Raw genomic sequence first — 27,061 nt, forward strand, 5'->3', positions numbered from 1 at the left:
AGCATAAGAGGTCCAAGTTAGTAAGTTTGCAGATGACACCAAAATTGGAGGTGTAGTGGACAGCGAAGAGGGTTACCTCAGATTACAACAGGATCTGGACCAGATGGGCCAATGGGCTGAGAAGTGGCAGATGGGTGTGAGGTGCTGCATTTTGGGAAAGCAAACCTTAGCGGGACTTATACACTTAATGGTAAGGTCTTAGGGAGTATTGTTGAACAAAGAGACCTTGGAGTGCATGTTCATAGCTCCTTGAAAGTGGAGTCGGAGGTAGATAGGATAGTGAAGAAGGCGTTAGGTATGCTTTCCTTTATTGGTCAGAGTATTGAGTACAGGGGTTGGGAGGTCATGTTGCGGCTGTACAGGACATTGGTTAGGCCACTGTTGAAATATTGCATGCAATTCTGGTCTCCTTCCTATCGGAAAGATTTTGTGAAACTTGAAAGGGTTCAGAAAAGAGTTACAAGGATGTTGCCAGGGTTGGAGGATCTGAGCTACAGGGAGAGGCTGAACAGGCTGGGGCTGTTTTCCCTGGAGCGTTGGAGGCTGAGGGGTGACCTTACAGATGTTTACAAAATTATGAGGGGCTTGGATAGGTAAACAGGCAAAGTCTTTTTCCTGGGGTCGGGGAGTCCAGAACTAGAGGGCATAGGTTTAGGGTGAGAGGGGAAAGATATAAAAGAGACCTATGGGGCAATTTTTTCACACAGCGTGTGGTATATGTATGGAATGAGCTGCCAGAGGAAGTGGTGGAGGCTGGTACAATTGCAACATTTAAGAGGCATTTGGATGGGTATATGAATAGGAAGGGTTTGGAGGAATATGGGCCGGGTGCTGGCAGGTGGGACTAGATTGGGTTGGGTTTTCTGGTCAGCATGGACAGGTTGGACCGAAGGGTCTGTTTACATGCTGTACACCTCTATGACTCTGTGACTATGATTCAATAAACTGGGTAATCTTCTGCTCAAAATAATTAAGTGATACAGCAACTCACTTTCAATTGTATGTGTCAGAAGGAAACATCTTAAATCTTGAGATGTGGATTTTGAAACCCATCACTAATATTGCTAAGTAACCTTTAAAAGGTAAAGAGATTACTTGAGAACACAATGGTTGTTGTAAAGTTCTCCAGACTCAGGAGTACTCTCTGCACTGAATTGCATTTTGAAATACATCAATTTCCTTTGGAACAGGGATCTTAAGTCGGAGTCATGTCCAGAGTGATGATGGAAACAATGAAACTTGAACTAATAAGTCAGCATTAACTGCAAAAACATCAAAGGAACTGCCGAGGAATAATGTCATGAACACTTTAAGATGTCTGCTTTATCTTAAAATCAAACAGAAAAGGGGGATGGTGAACTCATGAAAAACACATCAATGGAAAAAAATGCTCAGCTCAGTCACTTTGGGCATTTAGGATCCAACTGGAATCGAGTGGCTATGGGGAGAGATATTCAAATAAATCTATCGAATTGTTGACTGCTAGTTTTATAATAAAATCGCACAGAAAATGGGCCGACGCTGTTTGAGATGCAGACAATAAAGCTTCTGCTGTGAAGACTTAGTGGGAACTATTCAGATGTTTGAGACCTAGCAGAATTAGATTACTTACAGTGTGGAAACAGGCCCTTCAGCCCAACAAGTCCACACTGCCCCGCCGAAGCGCAACCCACCCATACCCCTACATTTACCCTTTACCTAACACTACGGGCAATTTAGCATGGCCAATTCACCTAACCTGCACATCTTTTTGGATTGTGGGAGGAAACCGGAGCACCCGGAGGAAACCCACGCAGACACGGGGAGAACGTGCAAACTCCACACAGTCAGTCGCCTGAGGCGGGAATTGAACCCGGGTCTCTGGCGCTGTGAGGCAGCAGTGCTAACCACTGTGCCACCGTGCCGCCCACCAGAATGCTGGTGTTAGTTCAGTTTCTGCTCAAAAGAAAGTGCAAAGAACAGAAGATACTTTGAAAGATTTAAGGTGCACTTTGCTGTTGACAGTGATGCCTTGGAAAACACAGTTGAACTCGATGATATAGCTGAAGAACAGTGATGATGTTGACCTGGTGTGGTTGGGAGATCTATGCCTTCTGAGGAGCTGGGAGTGACTGTGAGATTACTCCTGGAGTGTGACCTATCTGACAGAATGGATTCAAACACAAGGCCTTACATAAGACAAACTTAAAAATCACACAACACCAGGTTATAGTCCAACGGGTTTATTTGGAAGCACTAGCTTCCAACCACCTGATAAAGGAGCAGTGCTCCAAAAGCTAGTGCTTCCAAATAAACCCGTTGGACTATAACCTGGTGTTGTGTGATTTTTAAATTTGTCCACCCCAGTCCAACACTGGCACCTACAAATCATTCCATAAGACATATTTTCATGGCCTTAGTTAGTTAATGCAAAGCTTACATGTAACCACTTAGTGGCTAATATTACTGCCTCACAATGCCAAGGACCTGGATTCAATTCCAGCTTTGAGCGACTGTCTGCGTGGAGCTTGTACACTCTCCCGTGTCTGCGTGGGTTTCCTCCGGGTGCTCTGGTTACCTCCTACAGTCCAATGATGTGCAAGCTATGTGGATTGGTCATGCTAAATTGCCCATAGCGTCCAGAGATATACAGGCTAGGTGGATTGGCCATGCAAAATGGGGGATTACAGGGATAAAGTGGGGGTGGGGGGATGGGGGTTGATTGGTGGGTTTGGGTGGGCTGTTCTTTGGAGGGTCAGTGTGGACTCAAGAGGCCAAATGGTCTGCTTCCACACTGCAATGATTTGATCATTCTATGATTATTAGATATTTTGTTAGTTGGTTGTTAATTACTGTTTTATCTTTGTTGAATTTATTTTATTTGTTACATTAAAAGTATTAAAAGGTGAAATCTTATCTTTCAGTTCTTTTCTTAGTCATTGGTAAATACTTCGCTTTAAAATATATTTCAGACTTATGACAATACACCAAATTCTGCAAGAATAATTGCATGTAAAATGGTTGAAATTAAAGTAGCAAATCTGATTGACATAATGTTCTTTTACATATTTATATAAAGTGCTTGGCAAATAAACAATGCGCTGAGAATTGGGAGATATTGGATGAAGAATATTTTGTGCTATCCCAGATTGAGAAAAATTTTCCTGGGAAGTTAATCTTGCTGAAGGCATTTATCAGAAATTTAATAAAATGTTTTGAAAAGGAACCAAGTATTCAGAGAAGCTGCTTTTTATCACTGTGTAGGCCTCACATGACACACACCATGACAGGTCTTTATTGGTGAGTTCAGCATGAAATTTGTGGTGTGTTGTATTTGAAGATACCCATTCTCCACCCAACCCTCAACAACACCCTGTCATGTGAGATGTGTCAAAGGTAAACTGGATGACAGTGAATAAAAAATCCAGAACTGGGTTGCATTCACTGTCTTTCTGATAGTTTCTCATCAACCTGTTCAGAGATGTTATTACACACCCCTGGAGCAAATGGGACATGAACCCTGGCCTCTTAATCCAGAGGTAGGGACAGACTAATGTAGCTGCCACAAATTAATGTCACATCATCACACCATTTGTTTGAATTAAGTAAAATAGTCTTGGGATTCCACAACATGGAGATAGCCACAATTTCTAACCATTAACAGACACATCATAAAACCTGGGACTTTTAAAATTCTCTCGAAATGCATTTATTGTTGACAAGTACCCAATGGAGTTTAGAAGGATGAAGAGGGATCTGGTTGAAACTCATAGAATACTGAGAGGCCTGGACAGAGTGGATGTGGAGAAGATGCTCCCATGAGTAGGAGAGACTAGGACCTGAGGGTACAGCCTCAGAGTGAGAACCCTTTAGTACTGAGATAAGGAGGAATTTATCAGCCAGAGAGTGGTGAATCTGTGGAACTTGTTGCCACAGAGGACTGTGGAGGCCAAGTCACTGAGTGCATTTAGGATAGAGACAGAGAGGTTCTTGACAGGTAAGTGGGTCCTGGGTTATGGGGTGAAAGCAGGATAATGGGTTGAGATGCGTATCAGCTATGGTCGAATGGTGGAGCAGACTCAGTGGGCCAAACAGCTGACTCTGTTCCCATATCTTACTGCCTTATGGTCTAAGGTTGGCATTTCTTGCCCATTCCTAATTTCCTTTGAGACAGTATTTGCTTCCTGAGCCACTTCAATCCACTGGTGCAGTTCGATTCACAGTGACGTTCTGGTGGATGGTCCAGATAGTGATATTTAAACAATAGCAAGATTGTTCCAAGTCCATAGAGTTTGTGGCTTATACCAGACCTTGAAGCTGGTGATATTCTCAGGAGACCTTCTCAGTAACACAACTCATGTTCTTGGAAGGAGCACCCTGGCAAAATGTGATGTTGACCCCTGCCACTGTCCTCCATGTGAAAGGTATAAATGTTTATGATAATCCAGTGGAAAGCTTTTTACTGGGTGATGTCAAGCATCATTTGCAAAGTGGCATTGAAATGCCTGTCAGCCATGATTGAATGGTGGAGTGGACTCTATGGGCCGAATGGCCTTATTTCCACACCTATGTCTTATAGTCTTATTAGATTACTTACAGTGTGGAAACAGGCCCTTCTGCCCAACAAGTCCACACCGACCCTCTGAAGAGGTCGGTGGATTGAAGAGCAACCCATTTACCCCTTCACCTAACACTATGGGCAATTTAGCATGGCCAATTCACCTGACTTGCACAGCTTTGGATTGTGGGAGGAAACCGGAGCAAACCCACACAGACATGGGGAGAATGTGCAAACTCCACACAAACAGTTGCCTGAGTCGGGAATTGAACCCGGGTCTCTGGCGCTGTGAGGCAGCAGTGCTAACCATTGTACCACCATGCCGCCCAATGAAGGTTATTGTAGCTGCCCACATCAGGCAAGTATTCCATCGTAGTCTTGCCTTGTAGATGGTCGACAGGCTTTGGGGAGTCAGGAGGTGAGTTACTCACCACAGAATTCTCAGCTTCCTGACTTGTTCCTGTTGTCACAGTATTTACATGGCCAGTTCAGTCTCTGGGAAATGGAAACCCCAAGGATGTCGATGGTAGGTAGGTCATGATGACAATGCAAAATGTCAAAAGGAAATCGCTGGATTCTTTCAAGTCAGAAATGGTAATTCACTGGCCCTGGTAAGGTATGAATGTTATTCGCTACTTTTCAACCCAAGTCTGAATAGTATCCAGGTATTGCTGCATATGGGCACAGAGCACTTCAGATCTGAGTAATTGCAAATGTAACTTTACCATCATCAAGCAAACATTTCCAGTTATGACTGTATGATGGGGGGGAAGGTCATTGGTGCAGCAGCTAGCCGTAGGATACTGGTGGAACCCAAAGTCAATATTGGTAAACAGATCATTACTGCCAAAGTGCCACTTGACAGTGCTGCTAACAATACTTGTAACCACTTTGCTGACAGTTTAATTGCCAGATAAATCAATGATTAGAATATGGGGAATAAATGCAATATTTCAAAATTTACAAACAACAATATCAGGTGGAAATGAAAGTTGCAAGGACAATGCACAGACGTTTCAAGGGCATTCAGAAAGGCAATGTGAATGTAAGTCTTCATACATTTTTCATTTTTTGGTTTACTAACAGAATTTGAAGGCACTGCGTCAATTGAAGATCAGGGAAGTTTTGCCAAGTACAAACAGCTGTTGCACTCTGTTGAATTGTGTTTGACAATGTTGCTTTGTGGAAGGAGAGAGAAGTCAAGACTGAATGGCACCAAGAATCTTTCAAGACAGCAAGAGCCAATACCCATCATGTACAGGACAAACGTGGTGTACAAGATTCCAAGCAGAGATTGCATGAAACACTATATAGGACAAACAGGCAGACAACTAGCAATCCACATCCGTTAACACCAACTAGCTACTAAGTGCCACAACCAGCTGTCCCTAGTAGCCGTAGACACAGATGACAAGGACCACAAATTCAACTGGGACAACACAACGATCGTAGGACAAGCTAAAAAGAAGACAGCTGGAGAAGTTCTGGAAGCATGCCACTCATCCACAGACTTCATCAACAAGCACATAGACCTGGACCCAGTGTACCGGCCACTACGATGAATGACTGGAACCGGCAGCGGGAAGCAGCAGGAACGGAACCAAATAAATTCCAGAAGACACAGTACAGCAGCTCTTCACAGGAGGCTCCAAAACACTGAAGATGTCACCCAGATAGGGGAGGAAACGTCTGCAAATCAACTTCCCAGCTCAGTGAACATACCCACAATACCCACAACAACCAGAATCTTTCAAGGTTTGTGAAGGTTTGTAGCTCAGGTTGAGGTTTAGGGTGTAGGTTTGCTCACTGAGCAAACCTACACCCTAAAAATCTTTCAAGTTAAGGAAATTCTGAATGGAGACAGCTTCCTGATTGGTTGAGTTGCAGTGTTAAAAAGTGCTTAGGTGTCAAGAGAGCATCTTCTCAGTCCCTTTCTCGCTCCCTCTGACTGGAGAAATGCAGATTACCCAGAAAGCTTCAGAGAGAAGATTGATCCATCATTCAAACGAAAGATGACCTTCCTGTTACAAAGGTGCCTCACTGTTGCAAAAAATTAAAGGACTGTGAGAAGAAAATGGACTTTCTACATTGGATCTTTAGTGCTTTGTTTACCTGGTCTATATTCATTAAAACATCCACATGTTTTAATGCGGCTTTTAGCATCTATTAATTGTAAGTTTGCATGCATTTGAAGGGATGGAAATGTGTTCCTGGAGAAGCGCAGCAGGTCAGGCAGCATCTAGGGAACAGGAGAATCGACGTTTCGGGCAACCTCTACAAAGGTTTCAGTGAGTAACTTTCCTCATTCCTGAAGAAGGGCTAATGCCCGAAACGTCGATTCTCCTGTTCCCTGGATGCTGCCTGACCTGCTGCACTTCTCCAGCAACACATTTCCATCTCTGATCTCCAGCATCTGCAGACCTCACTTTCTCTTCATGCATTTGAAGGGGTATAGTTTAAACTGCATTAATGACAATTTTGTTTTCTACTGTTCTTATTAAAGTTGTACATTACAAAAGGAGTTGTTTTTTTTTAAAAAAGTAAATCTGTTGTGCTGTTTACATCCTGCTTAGCAGCCATTCAGGTATTTTGGGTTTTGGTGGTCTCATTGGAATTCTTACACATTTCGAGAGTTTGTGTTGATTTGAAAAACCTCATTGTATGATTACCAACACTTTTCTTCATTCAAGTTGTGACAGAGTGCAGTAGGCAAGAACCTGCTGGATGGAATACAATGTGCAGAAACATGAGCTTATCCATTTCTGTAAGAAAAACATAACTTTTCTTAAGTTATTGGATGGGCATGATTGCACTGGAGCAGATTCACCAGGATGTTGCCTGTGATGAAAAGTCTCAGTTATGAGGAGAGATGAGGTGGGCTTGGTTTGTTTTCCCTGGAGCAGAGTAGGCTGTGGGGGAACTGATGGAGGATGCAAAATTGGGAAACTCTTCCCCATTGCAGATGTGTCCAGGACCAGAGGGCATAGGTTTAAGGTGAGGAGGAAGTGGTTTACAGGAGATCTGAGTAAAAGATTTTTCACCCCGAGGCAGGTAAAAATATGCCTAAGAGGATGGTGGAGGCAGGTTCTCTCACAACACTTAGGAAGCATCTGGATGAAGACTTAAGATGGAGCATAGTAGGAGATGGACAAGAGCAGGTAAATGGGATTGGTGTATTTCAATGTTTGTTGTTGGTATAGACATGGTGGGCCAAAGGGCTTGTTTGGTGCTGTATGACTAGATTGAGGGGGTTGGGAAATGTTGTACTTCAACAGGGATTGGGTATCTTTGTTCGTTAATCACAAAATTATCATGCAGCTAAAAAGGCAAATGGCATGTTGGTCATTATTCTAAGAGAATTTAGTATCAGGAGTGAAGATACCTTACAACAATTACAATGACTCTTGGTGAGACCACAACAGGAGCAGTGTTTGTAATTTTGGTCTCCTTATCTATGGAAAGAGATATACACCATAGAGGGAGGGTAACAATGGCTCACCAAATTTACTCTGAGAATGCAGGCACTGTCCTACAAGGAATGATTGAACAGCAGGGGCCCATTTTCTCTGGTGTTTAGAAGAATGACAAGCCATCTCATTCAAACATATAGAATCTGAACAGGGTTTGACATTCAACAAATCAGATGCTGGATGTTTCGATTTTCCTGGACATTGTGTTTAGAACTGGGGACATTGCCTTACAACAATCCAATTAGAAATTTTGGCTGATGATGATGGCAAATGTTTTAGCTGCATCAATTCCACTGCGTTTCTGGGCTTCCCATTCATTGAGAATGGGAATTCGTTGCGAATCCTTCTCCCCCGGCTGGTTAACTGCCCATTGTCATTTCAACTGTTGAGGAAGGACTGTCGAGCTTTGATGTGCACTGCTGGCAGTGGGATTCCCTAACTCCCTCATGCTACTTTTGTTTCTTAGCTTTCATGTAGCCCTGGTATAGCTTCAAGGGGTAAGCACGACATTTAGATGTAGCTGCTAGGCTCTCCTGTACTTCCTGAATTAGGTTGGTTACGTGTTGATGGTTATAGTAAAGGCACATCTTGAACTATTATACTGATTGTATCTGAATACAATTCTGTTACTGGGGTTGGCTGTACCTCATGGATGACAGCTGTCGGGTATTAGATCTTTTCTGAAGCCATGCCGCTTTGCACTTTCTCAGCTACATTTAAAGGTCCTATAAATACTTCCACCATTCAACACTACCCATCAAAGGCACTACACAGCAGCATCTCATCCCGGCAACATTTTACCAACAGTGAATTATTTTTGCAGATTATTTCATTTCAGAACTAAACATGGAACATATACAAGAATAATGTATGCCATTCAAATGAAACTGGTAATAGTCCACATTGTTGATAATAGTGGAACTATTTATAACACTAAGAAAATGTTGAATGAAAGTTGCTGCAAACGTGCTTGACCCTCAACTGTCCTCTGGACAAATAGGGATGGGCAATAAATGGTGACCAAGGCAGCAATACCCACATCCCTTGAATGAATAAAGAAAATTCAATTTACCTCTGAGGAGAGATTTGCTTTTATATTTAATAATCACGTTAACAATACATAATCTGAAAGTAAATTCCATCTAAAAGGTTTTTCTACACCAAAGAATTTAATTCTTGAACTACTTTATGCTGATATTTTGTATCAAAACTGTTAAACTGAACACAATATTTTAAAAATGTACTTCAAAAGGGTCATTTTAAATTAAATATTTCATAAACTTCCCTAAACCTTTTCCCAATCTCTCGTCCACAAATTGTTTTATTGTATGGTTTTGGATCAAACCTCGAAAAGGCACAAGTGTATGCCTCTTGCATATTTAATAAGGTCTTCTATGAACTAAAATTTTTACTTTTAAAAAGATGTCAAACAAAAAAATTCAGATATTATATCAAATCTTTGTGATTGCAGAATATTGTAGTTCAATACAAAAAAAACAAATAATACAATGCACTACAATTTTTATGAACAAGATTTTAAAAATTAATTATTTTATCTACGAGTTCTTTTTGCTGATGTTATACACTGCAAACTAAAGTCCATCATTGTGTGTTCTTTGCACGTTGCTACATCTTCAAAATTTGTAAAATAAATGGCTGGAAACAAGTTCTGCTTCTGGAACCTTTCTCTGCTGAACCTGAAGAAAAGGAGAGACAAAGAGAAACTTTAATATACAGAATCCACCGCATGGCACTTCCGAACATTTTTAAAGTTTCCACAACATAACTGTTCCACACTGAAAAAGGCACCAATGCCTTCAGAGCAACTAATTACATGGTCCACTGTAAATCTTGAAACACACCAAACAAAAACAAGCAAGATGTGAATTGGTTCCAAATACAAGTGATAATATACGTTGCAGGGGTTCTAAGACCACAGTTAAGATCCATATGCTAGCAGATGATGAACTTTGCAACACTTATTAATAACTTTGGGGTAGAAAGAAAAGGTAGTTCAGCCTAATTTTCAGGTGATAGAATAACATGTGCAAAGGCAGGTTGAGAGAGAGAGAGAGACAGCAAGTGGGGTCGATGTTAATCATGATTTGGAGATGACTACCATCGACACCACTTACTGCCAACTCAAAGTGGAAAGGATCTACAAGAAGATCGCACACTTTGACAACCTCCAAATCATCACATTTAATCTGATTACTTACTCTTGATATACATTTCTCAATCCAAGTCACCCTGCAATTCAGACTTTTGACTGCAACAATGATTTTGGAATAATACACCATTAAATAATATTTAATCAAATTTTGTTTAAACTTGTGCTGTTCATTAAGATTGAAAATGTTTAATTTGTTTGGAAAATACATATCTGAACAAAACAGTGAACCACTTAAATGAGAAGTGGACAAATCCACATAAATAAAAACATGCCAGAGATTCAACTGGGTCGCCATCAGCACAGTAGAGCATCACAGTGACTCGGTGGTTAGCACTGCTACCCCTCAATGCCAGGGACCAAGCTTTGATTCGAGTGTCTGCGTGGGTTTCTTTTGGGTGCGTTGGTTTCCTCCCACAGTTCAAAGAAGTGCAAGTTAGGCAGATTGGCCATGGGAAATACAGGGTTACAGAGAAAGGAAAGGGGTTGGGTCTGGATGGAATGCTGTCAGTGTGGACTAGATGGGCCAAACGGTCTACTCTGATGCAGATCCACTGTATGGATTCGCGGGCCACCATCTTCTCAATGGCAAATCGGGGTTGGGCAATGAATATTGGCAATGCCAAGATCCAATGAATAAAACAAAATTCATCCCTAAAACCTAAGTCATGTACTGAAGCATTCAGAGTATTCCCTTCCTCTGAGTGGCTAAACTTAAACGGCTTTCTGAAATCTAAGTAATAAACCTTAGACTATGCCAATCACCATGAATTAAAATCTGGCCTCATTCACTCTTGATGGTACACTGGTTAAGTAGATGGTAAGGCAGCAAAGGTTATATATCTTGTGCTCAGGTGTCTAATGACTGGCAGGGTAACACACAGACATCATGTAATCAAGTTTGGGGGGGCGGGGGGGGAAATGTAGAAATTAGCCACTGAATGCCAGAGAGGAGGGGGAGTGGCATTTTTGATAAGGGATAGCATTACAGCTGTGTTGAGGGAAGATATTCCCGGAAATATATCCAGGGAAGTTATTTGGGTGGAACTGAGAAATATGAAAGGGATGATCACCTTATTGGGATTGTTATTATAGACCCCCTAATAGTCGGAGGGAAATTGAGAAACAAACTTGTAAGGAGATCTCAGCTATCTGTAAGAATAATAGGGTAGTTATGGTAGGGGATTTTAACTTTCCAAACATTGACTGGGACTGCCATAGTGTTAAGGGTTTAGATGAAGAAAATTTCTTAAGTGCGTACAAGACAATTTTCTGATTCAGTATGTGGACGTACCTACTAGAGAAGGTGCAAATCTTGACCTACTCTTGGGAAATAAGGCAGGGCAGGTGACTGAGGTGTCAGTGGGGGAGCACTTTGGGGCAAGCGATGATAATTCTATTCGTTTTAAAATCGTGATGGAAAAGGATAGACCACATCTAAAAGTTGAAGTTCTAAATTGGAGAAAGGCCAATTTTGACGGTATTAAGCAAGAACTTTCAAAAGCTGATTGGAGGCAGATGTTCACAGGTAAAGGGACGGCTGGGGAATAGGAAGCCTTCAGAAAAGAGAGAACAAGAATCCAGAGAAAGGATATTCCTGTCAGGGTGAAAGGGAAGGCTGGTAGGTATAGGGAATGCTGGATGACTAAAGAAATTGAGAGTTTGGTTAAGAAAAAAAAGGAAGCATATGTAAGGTATAGATAGGATAGATTGAGTGAATCCTTAGAAGAGTATAAAGGAAGTAGGAGTATACTTAAGAGGGGAATCAGGAAGGCAAAATGGGGACATGAGATAGCTTTGGCAAATAGAATTAAGGAGAATCCAAAGGGTTTTTACTCATATATTAAGGACAAAAGGGTAACTAGGGAGAGAATAGGGCCTCTCAAAGATCAGCAAGGCGGCCTTTGAGTGGAACCACAGAAAATGAGGGAGATACTAAATGAATATTTTGCATCAGTATTTACTGTGGAAAAGGATATGGAAGGGATAGACTGTGGGGAAATAGATGGTGACATCTTGCATATTACAGAGGAGAAAGTGCTGGATGTCTTGAAACGGTTAAAGATGGATTAATCCCCAGGACCTGATCAGCTGTACCCGAGAACTCTGTGGGAAGCTAGAGAAGTGATTGCTAGGCCTCTTGCTGAGATATTTGTATCATCGATAGTCACAGGTGAAGTGCCGGAAGACTGGAGGCTGCCAAACGTGATGCCACTGTTTAAGAAGGGCGGTAAAGACAAGCCAGGGAACTATAGACCGGTGAGCCTGACCTCAGTGGTGGGCAAGTTGTTGGAGGGAATCCTGAGGGACAGGATGTACATATATTTAGAAAGGCAAGGACTGATTAGGGTTAGTCAACATGGCTTTGTGCATGGGAAATCATGTCTCACAAACTTGATTGAGTTTCTGAAGAAGTAACAAAGAAGATTGATGAGGGCAGAGCAGTAGATGTGATCTATATGGACTTCACTAAGCGTTCAACAAGGTTCCCCATGGGAGACTGATTAGCAAGGTACAATCTCATGGAATAAAGGGAGAACTAGCCATTTGGATATAGAACTGGCTCAAAGGTAGAAGACAGAGGGTGGTGGAGGGTTGTTTTTCACACTGGAGGCCTGTGACCAGTGGAGTGCCACAAGAATCGGTGCTGGGTCCTCTACTTTTTGTCATTTACATAAATGATTTGGATGCAAGCATAAGAGGTACAGTTAGTAAGTTTGCAGATGACACCAAAATTGGACGTGTAGTGGACAGTGAAGAGGGTTACCTCAGATTACAACAGCATCTGGACCAGATGGGCCAATGGGCTGAGAAGTGGCAGATGGAGTTTAATTCAGATAAATGCGAGGTGCTGCATTTTGGGAAAGCAAATCTTAGCAGGACTTATACACTTAATGGTAAGGTCTTAGGGAGTGTTGCTGAACATCAAGAGACCTTGGAGTACAGGTTCATAGCTCCTTGAAAGTGGAGTTGCAGGTAGATAGGATAGTGAAGGAGGCATTTGGTATGCTTTCCTTTATTGGTCAGAGTATTGAGTACAGGAGTTGGGGGGTCATGTTGTGGCTGTACAGGTCATTGGTTAGGCCACTGTTGGAATATTGTGTGCAATTCTGGTCTCCTTCCTATTGGAAAGATGTTGTGAAACTTGAAAGGCTCAGAAAAGATTTACAAGGATGTTGCCAGAGTTGGAGGATTTGAGCTATAGGGAGAGGCTGAACAGGCTGGGACTGTTTTGCCTGGAGCGTCGGAGGCTGAGGGGTGACCTTATAGAGGTTTACAAAATTATGAGGGGCATGGATAGGATAAATAGGCAAAGTCTTTTTCCTGGGGTGGGGGAGTCCAGAACTAGAGGGCATAGGTTTAGGGTGAGAGGGGAAAGATATAAAAGAGACCTAAGGGGCAACTTTTTCACGCAGAGGGTGGTATGTGTATGGAATGAGCTGCCAGATGATGTGGTGGAGGCTGGTACAATTGCAACATTTAAGAGGCATTTGGATGGGTATATGAATAGGAAGGGTTTGGAGGGATACGGGCCGGGCGCTGACAGGTGGGACTGGATTGGTTTGGGATGTCTGGTTGGTGTGGACAGGATGTACCGAAGGGTCTGTATCCATGCTGTACATCTCTATGACTCTATGAGATGTACAGCACGGAAACAGACCCTTTGGCCCAACTCGTCCATACTGCCCAGATATCTCAAATTAATCTAGTTCCATTTGCCAGCACCTGGCCCATATCCTTCTAAACTCTTCCTATTCACAAACTCATCCATATGCCTTTTAAATGTTGTAGTTGTACGAGCCTCCACCACTTCCTCCGGCAGCTCATTCCATACATGCACCACCCTCTCTGTGGAAAAGTTGCCCCTTCGGTCCCATTTATATGTTTCTCCTCTCACCTTAAACCTATGTCATCTAATTCTGGACTCCCAGACCCCAGAAAAAAGACCTATTTACCCTATCCATGCCCCTCATGATTTTATAAACCTCTATAAAAGTCACCCCTCACAACATCCTTCCAAAAGGAGAGAGGCACTTGAGATTTACTGAGGGACTGGTCAGTGAAATTGTACCACTGCAGGTGTAAGAACTTTCCCCAATAGCAGGTTCAGATAAGTTTTTTTAAAATTGTAAATTCACCTTTTGATACCTAATACTAAACATCTTGGGAGAACCATTATTTTGTAATTTATATTTGGAGGCCTTCTCAGGAATCAGTGCTTGGTTCATTAATTATGTGTGCTGAATTACAAACAAACAAGATCTCAAGTCAAAGTTTTGTGTAGTATGTATCTTCAGCAAACTCATGTTGATTTGTTGTTTAGTCAAGGGCCATCATAAATTGAATTTCTATTTTTCCACTAGGTGGCAGCACAGTCCTTTAAGTGCTTAGATTAGAAATGGATGGAAGATTGAAATGTTTAGCTTCTTTGCTAATAAATAAATCCATACTGTTTATATGTTTAATTTTATAAATGACTTTTAAAAAGTATCTTACATTCGCTGCTTTGGTATTTATGAATGAGCCAGATTATTCCAATGTAGGTCCATGCTAGGGGACAGAAATGCAGCCATGTTCCCTTGCACAATTCCCATAAACCAACAAGTACTGATTCAATTTACTTTGGAATTACTGACTGTCTTCACTTCCACCATCCTCATGGGCAGTAACCTCCAGGTTATGACCAATTACCACAACATTCTGCCTTACCTCGCTGCATCTCTTGAGCAAAGGCTTAAATTTGCATCCCCTAATACCAAACAGGAACAGCATTTTTTTTGCAGACCTTGTCCTGTCATAAACTTTTACACCTCCACCAAACCCTCGCCTCAGTCTGCTTTGCTCCAAGAAGAACCATCTCAGTTTCTCAGTTAACCTTGTAGTTAAAATCCTGAAACTTGATCCATTTTGGCAAATATATCTTCTGCAGCCTTTCAAAGATCTTTATGTTTTTCCTAATGTATGATGATTAGAATTGATGACCACAATTCTCCAGCTCTGGCCTAAACAGAGGGCTTACAAAGTTTATAACTTCTCTCGTTGGTGCATAATCACTCTTTTTATGAATCCCAAGATCATATATGCTTTGCTAGCTACTCCCTCAGTATGTTCTCCCTCCTTCAATGATCCATGCCCATCAAACCACACATCCATCTGTTCATGTACACTTTGTAAGAACTGTGTGACTAAGGTTAGATTGTCTCTCTTTGTTGTTTCTGCCAAAATATCTCACCTTCTACTCTGTCTTAAATTCCATTGCCACTCGTCTTACCATTATTCTAGCCTATAACCTGCAGCTGTTAATTGGTATCATCTGTCACATTTCCATGTTTAGTATCAGCGGCAATTTGAAATGTTACTCTATATTGTAATATGAGTCATATATAAATATCAAAAAAGTGATTCTAATGTTGACCCTTTAGGATGGTAGATAATAGCGTTCCCCAGATGTAAAAGCAATCACTTTCCATGACTCACTGTTTCTTGACCTTAAACCAAATTTTTAAACAAATGATCCTCTTCTTCCATGAGCCACAATTTTGTTAACCTTACTTTTATGTGGTATGCTGACTAACATTTTCTTAAAAATCCAGACAAGGAGCATTCCTTTTAAGCTTTGTTACATTAAGGTATTAATCCAAGTACCTCTTATTACTGATATTTCTGTAGAATCATTTAGTGTTTTCTTTTATACCTGCACTTACATTCTCATACTCATTCTTTCTCAATATTATTTTTCTTTTCCTTCCCCTTCCCTTTAAAAGTATTGTATTTGGCCTGGTTTTCACGAACAATTCACTGAGCATTCATACTTTCTTTTTGTTCCATCATACCGTCTCCCTCCCTTTTACCCCAGGAATCCCAGCTTCCAGTTTCCTACCTTTGGACCGTGTTGGAATGAATGCAGCCTGAAGCTGAAACATTTCCTCCTTAAATATCATCTATTATTTAGTTAGTTATTCCAATCAAATTTGGTTCCATTCTACCCTGGCCTGACTCTTCTAATTGAAATTGAGTATCGACCAATTGTATAAATCCTACTTGAGATTGCTCTGCATTACTGATCTAAACTTTATGACTTGATGATCATTGTCACTCAAGTGTCCTCCCACATATTTGAGTCAGTTGTGCATCTCATTCCGAGATGCTTCCTTCCCATTTGTAACAAAAATACACTGGTCAAGGAAGTTTTCTGAAATGTATTACAGAAAAGATTCCCGCTATCCTTTTAACACCACTCTACAGTTTTTGCACATATGTCTGACATCCTGACTCCTCTATCTCGCATGATATAAAAACGTGCAGAATATTTCATTGCATCCTTGATTGAAAAATTCACCTCTTATCGTCTCTTTTTTTCTGGGTAATGTGCTTTTAAAGTTTTGACTTTTCCATAGAGATGTACAGCACCGATACAGACCCTTCGGTCCAACCCGTCCATGCTGACCTGATATCCCAACCCAATCTAGTCCCATCTGCCAGCGCCCGGCCCATATCCCTCCAAACCTTCCTATTCATATACCCATCCAGATGCCTTTTAAATGTTGTAATTGTACCAGCCTCCACCACTTCCTCTGGCAGCTCATTCCATACACGTACCACCCTCTGTGTGAAAAAGTTGCCCCTTAGGTCTCTTTTATATCTTTCCCCTCTCATCCTAAATCTATGCCCTCTCGTTCTGGACTCCCCCACGTGGCCCAGGGAAAAGACTTTGTCTATTTATCCTATCCATGCCCATCATAATTTTGCAAACCTCAATAAAGTCACCCCTGAGCCTCCAGTTGATCAAAATAATACGGAGAGACTATGCCTATTTTCTCAGTGTACTGACACAGTCTTACAAATAACATTTTGAATATTAATTGATATTTGGTGTTGTTGGAAACAAACATAGCTAAATATACAAAATTAAGGAAAAAGGTAACTGGGTCTCAAACAAAAATTAATGAATTCATCAACCAGCCTGAAAGTTTGTAGTAAAAATCCTTTTCCAGCAATGATTTGGAGATGCTGGTGTTGGACTGGGGTGTACAATTAAAAATCACACAACACCAGGTTATAGTCCAACAGGTTTAATTGGAAGCTAATGCTTTTTCAGCAAGCAGTCATGAATTCATAGTGAGTTTCTCACAGTTCCATTAACAGTTTTAAAAGCAGAAACAATTAAACTACAATCTGTCATGATACAAGTTTAAATATCATGTGGTGAATGTCAATTTTGATGAGTTTTACAATGTTTCTCTCCATGAGGTTTACAAGATTTCTTATCATATTAACTCAAACTTGTCTCATTAACTACCTTTCCGACACCTATAGTGCCTCTAACATCCGATGCTAGCCCAATTCTATCACTCACTGTGGTCACAGAAATTGGTCACTCACTGGATATTCTGAAGTATCCCTGGCACCAGCATCATCTTTAAAATGTGACTTAACACCTGGCCAAGCACTGCTCTTCTGAAGCTACACTTCACTGGCAATGTATGGCACAGCAGCGCACAGCACATAGCTAACACCTCCTGGCACTTGCAGCACCATTTGTTTGTCCCCATTGCTGTCTAATCACCTGCCTACACAGCTTACTTGCCTTCACTCAGATGCCAGAGACCACGCTCTAAGTCACTGCTGCTCTGTCCCCAGTGCCCACTACAGGCCAGGATCCTATCGTTGCCCAGTGGAGGATGGTTATAGACAAGCAAGCAGTTGGACAATTGCAAAGATAAACTTTTATTTAGCCATCAAAAGCAAATGTAACCAAAACTAATAGATTACAGTTCACCCCCTACTATACAAACAAAATATTGGCACAACCAGCAATGAGTAATTTATATTCTACAGCTATCTGCTGCACCCAGCTCTCATCTACTGGGACAAAAACAGAACTGCTGGAGAAACGCAGTCGGTCTGGCACCATCCATGGAGAGAAAACAGAGTTATCATTTTGAATCTGATGAAGAGTCACTGGGGCTGCCAATCAAGCTCTGTCTAGTTTTCAGCATCTGACATAGGTGAGTTCTGTAACATACAAGGAAAGCTTCCCCCTCCCCAATGTTCTCGATATGAAGCACATTACACCACTGCATGCTCCTTAACATAACCTGTCAGGATGATGCAGCATTGAAGTACTTCCAGATCTGGGGCCTATCTCATTAAGTAGCCTGACGTGTGACACCTTATTAGACACCTTCTGAAAATCACTGCTTCTCCTTTATACCTATCCTGCTTGTACCTCCTCTAGTATTGTAATAAATTTGTCAGGCATGATTTCCCATGCATGAAGCCAGACCTTCTGATGAATCATTGAATTACTAAATGTTCTGATATTTATAACAGACACTTAACATTTTCCCAGGAACAGATGTTAAGCTAACTAAAGTTACCGCTTTTTGATTTTCACCATTTTTAAAAAAGGTGTTACATTGGCAGTTTTCCAATGCTCAGGTACTTGCCAGAATCTAAGAATTCCTGGAAGATTAGAATCATAGAATTCTGCATTACAGAATGAAACCATTTGGCCTATCGTGTCTCTACTGACTCCCAAGAGAGCTCTCCAACTAGCCCCATTCCCATTACTGGAAATGCATCTGCTATCCTTGTAGCTACTTCCTTCACTATCCTAAGATGCATCCGATTAGGTCCAGGGGATTTATTAGTTTTAATCCCATTAGTTTCCCATCACTTTTTCTCTAGTGATAGCTATTGTATTTATTCTTCTCCTCCTTTCACCCCTTAATATAGTATTTTTTGGAGTTCTGTTAATGTCTTTTGCCCTGAAAACTGCTGTGAAATATTTACTCAAATCCTCCACCATTTCCTGGTTCCCCGTTATTATTTCCATACCTCATTCCCCACATACTGTTACTACTTGGGAACTTTGGTTCTCAAGGAGAGGCAAATGAATTTATGGCTTAGTTCTGTGAGTATTTTTAAATTCATTTTATGTTTCAGTCAGTGAGCCAAACAGCATTTCCAAAAAAAATCACACCTGAATGTTAAATGTCTCAACCAGCTCCATGCAGAGATTATTGCCGAAGTGTTTATTAAGTTGAGCTTTTACAGCCAGTGAGAGGCCAGAGACCAGCAGCAAGCCCAGTTCAGAATAAAAGACCCATAATAGCAGATATGATGTGTAGCAGCCTAAAGTTGTCAAAAAAGATTTTTCTTTAAGTTCAGTGAGAACAGGTAAAGTTAGTCTGTATCTCAGGGAGACACAGAATCACAGATGGCAAATGTACTGAATGTCACCAAAAGGAAACACTTGTGACATCGTCAGTTGTATAAGAAATTCGAGAGGTGACACAGATTAAATAAAACAGTTGAATCTGTCTTTCAGCTGATAAGATCTTTCCAGATAGCGCTCTCTCTCATATCTAGACCTGAGATTTTTCCGTACCTTTGGTGCAATGATGTTAATGCTCCTTTGCTAAAAGTACATTGCTGCTGGCCTCTTGTGAAAATCTGTGTGATCTGATTACTACGCTAACTAAATTGCAAAAAATGAAAACTTATTGTCTGGAAAAGCATCACTTTGGGATCTGATTTGTCCATTATTGCCAGCTGTTGGGAACATAACTAGACATTCATGCAAAGACAAAAAGGATATTTTGGCTAGTTTGAGATGGGGCTCTTTCTTCAAATCCAAAATATATATATAAAAAGGGATTGCAATTCAATCGCTTTCCAAGCTTATTTTGATACAATGTTGTGCATTTTGTCAGGTACCAGTCGGTTCTGCTTTAACACGTGTCTCTTCAATGCGAATTGGCTTTAATGTGAATTTAAATCATTTGTAGAATGTAAACTTTCCTTATCTGTACTGGCAATAAAGTGATTCTGGCACCATTAGTTTAAATGGCATGGCTATTGCTCGATTTTCTTATAACTCTAGCCCACATGAGAATGGAACTATCCCGTTATATCAGAACCAACTGTACATGCAATGAAGAGAAACAATTCAAAATTAAATACTGCTCTGTAATTTGTATAGTTGGCACATGTCTGAAAGATCATTTTCATAAAAAGAAATTGGTGTGCTTGCATATTGAAGATGCAGCATTTCAGTAATGTGAGACATGACATATGGTAAGTGTAACATACTTAGGAGGAACAGATGGATCTACACTTTGGCTTTCCACCACTGGTGTATTCCTTCTCTAATCTCAGAGTGTGTTAGAAACTCATTAAAGGGGATCAATTTTGATGGTTAGTTTGGAATCCATTATTATGTCATGCAATTATCAAGAGGCTAAAAAACAAATTGGATGGACCTGGTCTTTCATCCAGCAATTCAAACTCCAGGAATTCCCACTAACCCTTCCAGGATATATGAAGGAAACACTGTGTTTAAATAGAAGAGTCTGCCGAAGGGCTCATTTTGAAAGAAGCCAACAGTTTTGAAATTCTTGGCTGGAAGATAAAAGTCTAACAAACAAAGCAATCCTCCAGTTTCTGGCACATTCTATCCAAGACTTCTTCCTATAGTCTGGAACGCTTCCAGTGAGTCCTAGCTTTATTCAGGTGTAACCTGTCTTGTTTGTAAAGATGCCACCTTCCCTGGAGATTTCCCAGGAATCTAAAGTCCTCCCTCCTGCACTATCCTTCCAGCCACGCATTCACCTTTTTTATTCTTTTATTTCTCATGCATACGGCACTAGGAGTTACTGTGGAGATTACATAATTTTTGCTCTTGCTTGCTAACTTCCTACTTAGGTCCCTAAATTCTGATTGCAGGACCACATTCCTCTCCTACCCAAATCACTGGTACCAACATTGACCACAACCCCAGCTGTTCATTCGCTCCCTGAAAAAAATGACTTGTAGATGTTCTGTGACATTCTTGACCCTGGCACCAAGGAGGCAACATATTATCCTGGAATCATGTTGACAGTCACAGAAACGCCTCAATTGCCCTAACTAATGAAATAATATTGGACTTGATTTAATCCTCTCTTGCGTTTGTAGTTGATTTAAGAGAGATGGAAGCATAGATCTAACAGCTCAAGGCAATCAGCTAGGATTTGTTAAATTTCAAGGTAAGGACAAACCACCTCAAATATATTGAAATTGAGAACTCCCCAATAAGAGTGGCCTAAATCAAACATTTAAATAATAACGTAGAAGCGAGAAAAGACAAAATATAATTGTACTCCTTGTCACGGGCCCAGAGAATAGGTTGGGGGGGGGGGATGTTGTCAGTTAGCTTGATTGGCTGGACAACTGGTATGAAATGCTGAGTGACATCAATTGTCGGCTTCCATTTCTGTAATAGCTGAAGTCACCGTGAAGGTCCCAGCTTCTCAACTTTGCTCTCGCAGAGGTCAAGTTTCCCTGCAGTTACCTCTCGATTGAGAGCGCAGCCCTATGGTGCTCTCTGTGTATTACAGCTCTGTAGCAAACGGAGGTATAAAGTTTTGTGGCGGCACAGTGGCTTAGTGCTTAGCACTGCTGCCTTAGTGCTTAGCACTGCTGCCTCACAGCGCCAGGGACCCGGGTTTGATTCCAGCCTCAGGAAATCGTCTGTTTGGAATTTGCACATTCTCTGCGTATCAGCGTGAGTTGCCTCTGGCTGCTCCAGTTTCCTCTCAGACTTGCAGGTTAGGTGAATTGGCCATGCTAGATTGCCCATAGTGTTCAGGGATGTGTATGTTGGGTGTATTAGTTAGGAGTAAATATATGGTACGGTAACAGATCTGGGTGGGTTACACTTCAGAGGGTCAGTGTTAAGGTTGTTGGGCTGAAGGGCCTGTTTCCACACTGTAAGGATTCTATGCTTCTATAAATGCAGTATGTCACTTACTCAGTAACTGATATCTATTCTCTTTTTCAAGCTTGAGCTCTCTTGGTGGAAGGATAAACTTGGTGAAACACTGACGTTATCCCCTGAAGCATATGGAGCTGGAATCTTAGAAAAATTCCACTTATTCAGATATCCTTGTCATCTGCTTGTGTAACCATAGTCTGAACGTTATTACCAATTCAAGGTGGTGAAATTTTGTAATCATTATGGTAATGAGTGTTGTGATTGGTGAATTATTTTTCATTCATACAATTTGTATTTATTAATAATTCTGAATGAAGTACATGCAATGGGTTGAAAATGCAGAACACACAATGTTTGAAATTACTGCAACTTATCTTAACCAAGATAGCAAAAGAGAGCAATATTTGAAACAACTGATGAGTCTCCTTCTCACCAGGAATGTTCACCACTGTTCTTATTCATTGCTACTTTATGAAGGTAAACCATTAGTTAACATTTTTAATTGTAGTTAAAATGAACTGTACTCCCAGATATATAAATCCGTGACTTCACAACTGATGACACTTTGGTGAAATTCAGATATTGGATACAACCCATGTTTGACTTTGGATATTTATCAGAAAACATTACATAAGCTCACAGACAACATTTTTGAAGATTCTTGACACCATCGGAGTTTCTCGCACATTTACTCAATGATTCATATTAAAGGAGATTTGTGTTGTCTTTGCAACATTCCACAGGTTACTCCCTCAGAACAGATGCGGAAGGAGTCATTTGAAACAGCAATTCACTTTGTCCTTCTGTAAGTATTTTATGAATGTTGTTGCTAGAAACTTGGAAAACAATTATTTTGTATGAATACCACCCTTCAATTTGGCATTATAACCAATTCTGTGACTACCTTGTAAGGCTGAAAATTAATAATTCACACCAACAAAATAAAGAGCCTATTGTAAGTCTGCTTAATATGGTCTGAATGAGTTTACATCTGGACATCAGGGGTTCAATTGTAAGGAGATATTGCACAAATTAGGCTCATTATCTCTAGAATTTAGATGGTTAAAGGGCGATTAGTTTGAAGTTTACAAGGTATTAACTGGAAAGGACAGGGTAGATAAATAATTTCCACTGGTTCGGGACTCTAGAACTATGAGGCACAGACTGAGAATTAGCGCTACATCATTCAAGAGGGAAGCACTTCTACACTCAAAGCAGTAGAGGTTTGGAACTCTCTTCCACAAACGGTAGTTGATGCTGGACCATTTGTTAATTTAAAATTTGAGATAGACACATCTTTGTTTAACAAAGGTAGTAAGGATTTTGGGACAACAGCAGGTAAATGGAGTTAGGCCATAGATCAACTATAGTCTCATTGAATAGTGGAATTGGCTTAAGGGACTGACTGGCCTTCTCCTGTTCCTACGTATGGAGTGGTTTCACTTGGGAATTTTCCTTCAAATTATAGGATGGAACTGCATTCCAGACAGCTTGGCTCACTACCACCTGAATTCAAAAGTTGTAGGTTCAAGCATCATCCCACAGTCTTCAACATTATCTCGGCTTAACACGGGGTTGAGCAGATATTACATTGCCAAGGTTATTATCGAAGGAACTGTTAACTAATACCACGTATGTGTTTCAGATGGATGGCAAAGAAGCTGTTGCACTAATTGATGAGGGTTGGGTCATCCAGTGTATTGACAAATATTTATCCTTTAACCAATATTAGCTACAAAAACCGACAAATTAATAATTAACTCACTGTTTGCAGATCTATGCAAAGTGACTATTTCTCTAAAAAAAAAACGACACCTGAAAAGTTATTACAGTATTTACTTGACTGGAAAGCTCTTTCACATATGGTTCACAACCAAGAGGTAATTTGCTGGTTATTCCACTGCTACTTTCTTTACAGTGTAGAACTGCAATAATTATGCTTTCAAACGGTCATACTCTGGAATCTTGCAGTTCTCTTAACATAAAGAGAGTTAACAGGACCTATACATCCAGTAATTCTGACTAAACAAAATCCAAGGTTAATTGGAATTAATTTACATTATAAATGTCAACCTGAGAAACTGGACTCACTTTTTACAGTTATAATTCTGTAAATTTTGTGCCCTCAAAATTGATACTTTAGAGCTGAACACATACATCCTAAACAAAGTGTGTTTTATGTTGCTCAAACTGTAGATATCAAAAAAGGGGTTGTATTCATAGATGAGATGTCTCTAGAATCTTGACAAGTCTTAGTTTGGAATACTTGGATTGCAGCATGCATTCCTTTGATAGTATGCTGTTTACAAAATGCAACCCACAAGATGCAAGAATCTGCTTTGGACCAGAGAGAAAGTACAATTTAGATCTACAGTATTTTCAAAATTGTTTTTCTAGCCATAATTATACGAAATCGTAGATGCGAAATATCAATATGGTCACATTTTTGCATTGTAAATTTTTGTGAAATACAAAGTTCATATATGCTGTCACCAAAACTGCCAATGCAATAACTTCAAGGCAGATTGTTACAGTACTGTGCTGAAATTACTTATAAACCAAGATTCTAACAAACACCAATCAAACTGCTTAACAAAAGATAGCAATCTTCTTAAAACTGTTGTGCACATCTGATCTTGGATCATAAATAACCGTAATAAAATCATTTGCTATATTCTGCAGAAATTCAACTGGTTTGTCTGTGCTTGCATATTCCAGTTGGCTCCTTCTAATTAAGGAATCTAGATTAGAGTGGTGCTGGAAAAGCACAGCAGGAAAAGCATCCGAGGAGCGGGAAAATCTACGTTTCGGGCAAAAGTCCTTCATCAGGAAGAGGCTTCTAATTAAGTCTGTTAACTAAATATGGATTGCTAATAACAGTTATTTACCTGCATCACTTTCTTGCTCCAGGGGGTTGATAATACCGTTGGGTAGGTCTTGCTGAACGCCTCGGTTGTCCATCACCACCTCGACAAAATTCTAACGTTCCCTCAAATGATTCTTCCTCCTCTTCCTGTTGCATATATTTAAAAATGCAATGAAACTTCAAAACCATATAACAATACAGATTTTTAAATCACAAGTATGGCATTGCTTATATTTAAACGTCTTCATGAGACTTGGGTACAATTCCAAAAACAGCATTTCCAAGTCTTCTCTTTCTAATAAGTAAAAAGGGAGCAAGCAAATGATGTCAATTTTCATGAATTAAAATAGGTCCCTTCTTTTAAGGGAACAATCTGCAATCAATAACACAAATAGAACTCAGCTCGCATTGGCCCTCACACACACACACACATAAACATAATTTGCAAATAAAACAAAATACATATTCAGAAAAACATACACATTTAAGAATAGTGTTACTTTTCTCCATCCTAAACTTGAATAGTTTCTAACAGGTCAAAGTTTATTCTGTTCTATATCCTGCAGTTGTGTATTCAGTTTGGAACAGGGGACATCTATTGAGCCTCTCCTGCTTTTTAATTAGATTATGGCTGGCCTGTTCTTAATTCCATCTATCTACTAGGTCTTGTAACTCATGACAGACAGCTAACAATGTAAATTATGAAAACTCCACCTGAATTGTCTGGACAGGTTGAAACTGTGAAAGATATGTTAGGAGATACATCAGGAGCAGTTTGGACTTAAACCTAGAACCTGGGTCAAAGGTAAGCATACTACCATTTTGCCATAATAGCTCCCCTCCTGTTATGAATTATTGAGTCATAGAATCATACAGCATGGAAACAGGTCCTTCAGCTCAACTTGTCTATGCTGACCAGGTTTCCTAAACTGAACTAATCCCATTTTCCCGCATTTGACCCATATTCCTCAATACCTTTCCTATTGGCATGCTTACCCATAGACCTTTCACTTGTTGTAATTGTATCCATCTCTACCTCTTCCTACAGCAGCTCATTCCATACACCCACCAAGCTGAGAGAAAAACTTGCCCTTTATAAGTCTTTCCCCTCTCACAGTAAATCTATGCCTTGGACTCCCCTACCCGGAGGGAAAGACCTTGACTATTCACCTTATCGTTGCCTCTTATTATTTTATAAACCTCTATACGGGTCACCTTTCAGCCTCTAACACTCCAGTGAAAAACGTCCCAGCCCCCAATCCTGATGAAGGGCTTATGCCAGAAACATTGACCCTCCCGCTTCTTGGATGCTGCCTGACTTGCCATCTTTTTTCAACGTCACACTTTGACTCAAACCCTCTAATCTTAGTAAAATATCTGAATATTTGTCTTCAGTGATTTTTATACATGAACCCCTAAATTTCTCAGTTCCTCCTAGCCACTTGCCATTTCAAAAATATCAATTTATCTTGTGTGCAAAGTAGATAATCTCACCTTTCCCATAACTAATCGCCATTTAAGCCAGTTTTGCCCACTCAGTTCAATCAGTGACTCTTTCTACTCCCAGATGTGCTTCAGAATGTAATTTCATATTGTCACATGTATCAGGGTACATTGCAGTGTTGTCGTATGCGCTTTATAGGCAGATTGTACTATACAAGTGCATCAGGGTAACAGTACAGGATTCAGGATACTATATTACAGCCGCCAGGAAGGTGCAGACAGAGATATGGCACGTGGAGTCAACAGCAAACTTAAATATATGGCTCTCCTTAGTGCAGATCGCACCAGCTACATTCTGGAATGAAGAAGATTTTCATCTTTATTTGCATTGTCTCAAATGGCAATCAAGCTTAAGGTGCAACCATTATACAACAGGATATTCAGCTCATCATGCCAAAGTCTCGGAAAGAGGTAATTAATTACCTACATTCTCTTATTTTTTGGTCATGGCCCTGCAAATGCTTCTTTCTCATATGTTTAATTATTATTTGAAAAATAACAAACAAATCTACTTTTGGCTGTTCAGCATTTTGGAAAATGATTGATTCCTCAAGAGATAATCCTTTCAATACAGGAAAGATTGGACAGGTCAGACTTGTGTGCACTTGTATTTTGAAGAATGAGAGGTGATTTTTTTTAACATCTAAGATCCTGAGGGGACTTGACAAGGGTGGATGCTGAAACAATATTTTTTTCTTATGGAAAAGACAAAAACTAGAGCAATTATTTAAAAATTAGGGATCTTCCAGTTAAG

At 40.4% G+C, this 27,061-nt stretch overlaps 1 protein-coding gene across 2 annotated transcripts in view; it reads right to left on the bottom strand.

The window, feature by feature from the left end:
- Window positions 1-9,087: 9,087 nt before the first annotated feature.
- Window positions 9,088-27,061, bottom strand: part of tdrd3 (tudor domain containing 3) — a 143,591-nt gene continuing 125,617 nt past the window's right edge. For both annotated transcript variants that reach the window (XM_043691162.2, XM_087987866.1), the window contains 2 exons: window positions 24,827-24,951; window positions 9,088-9,704 (listed from right to left, as the gene is read on the bottom strand). In XM_043691162.2, the coding sequence (XP_043547097.2) occupies window positions 24,832-24,951 (120 nt within the window). In that variant the 3' untranslated portion in view covers window positions 9,088-9,704; window positions 24,827-24,831. The remainder of the gene's footprint in view (window positions 9,705-24,826; window positions 24,952-27,061) is intronic.

The sequence above is a fragment of the Chiloscyllium plagiosum genome, unplaced genomic scaffold (genome assembly GCF_037043375.1).
Source record: "Chiloscyllium plagiosum isolate Xiang-an unplaced genomic scaffold, Cpla_swu_hap1 HiC_scaffold_6, whole genome shotgun sequence".
NCBI lineage: Eukaryota > Metazoa > Chordata > Chondrichthyes > Orectolobiformes > Hemiscylliidae > Chiloscyllium > Chiloscyllium plagiosum.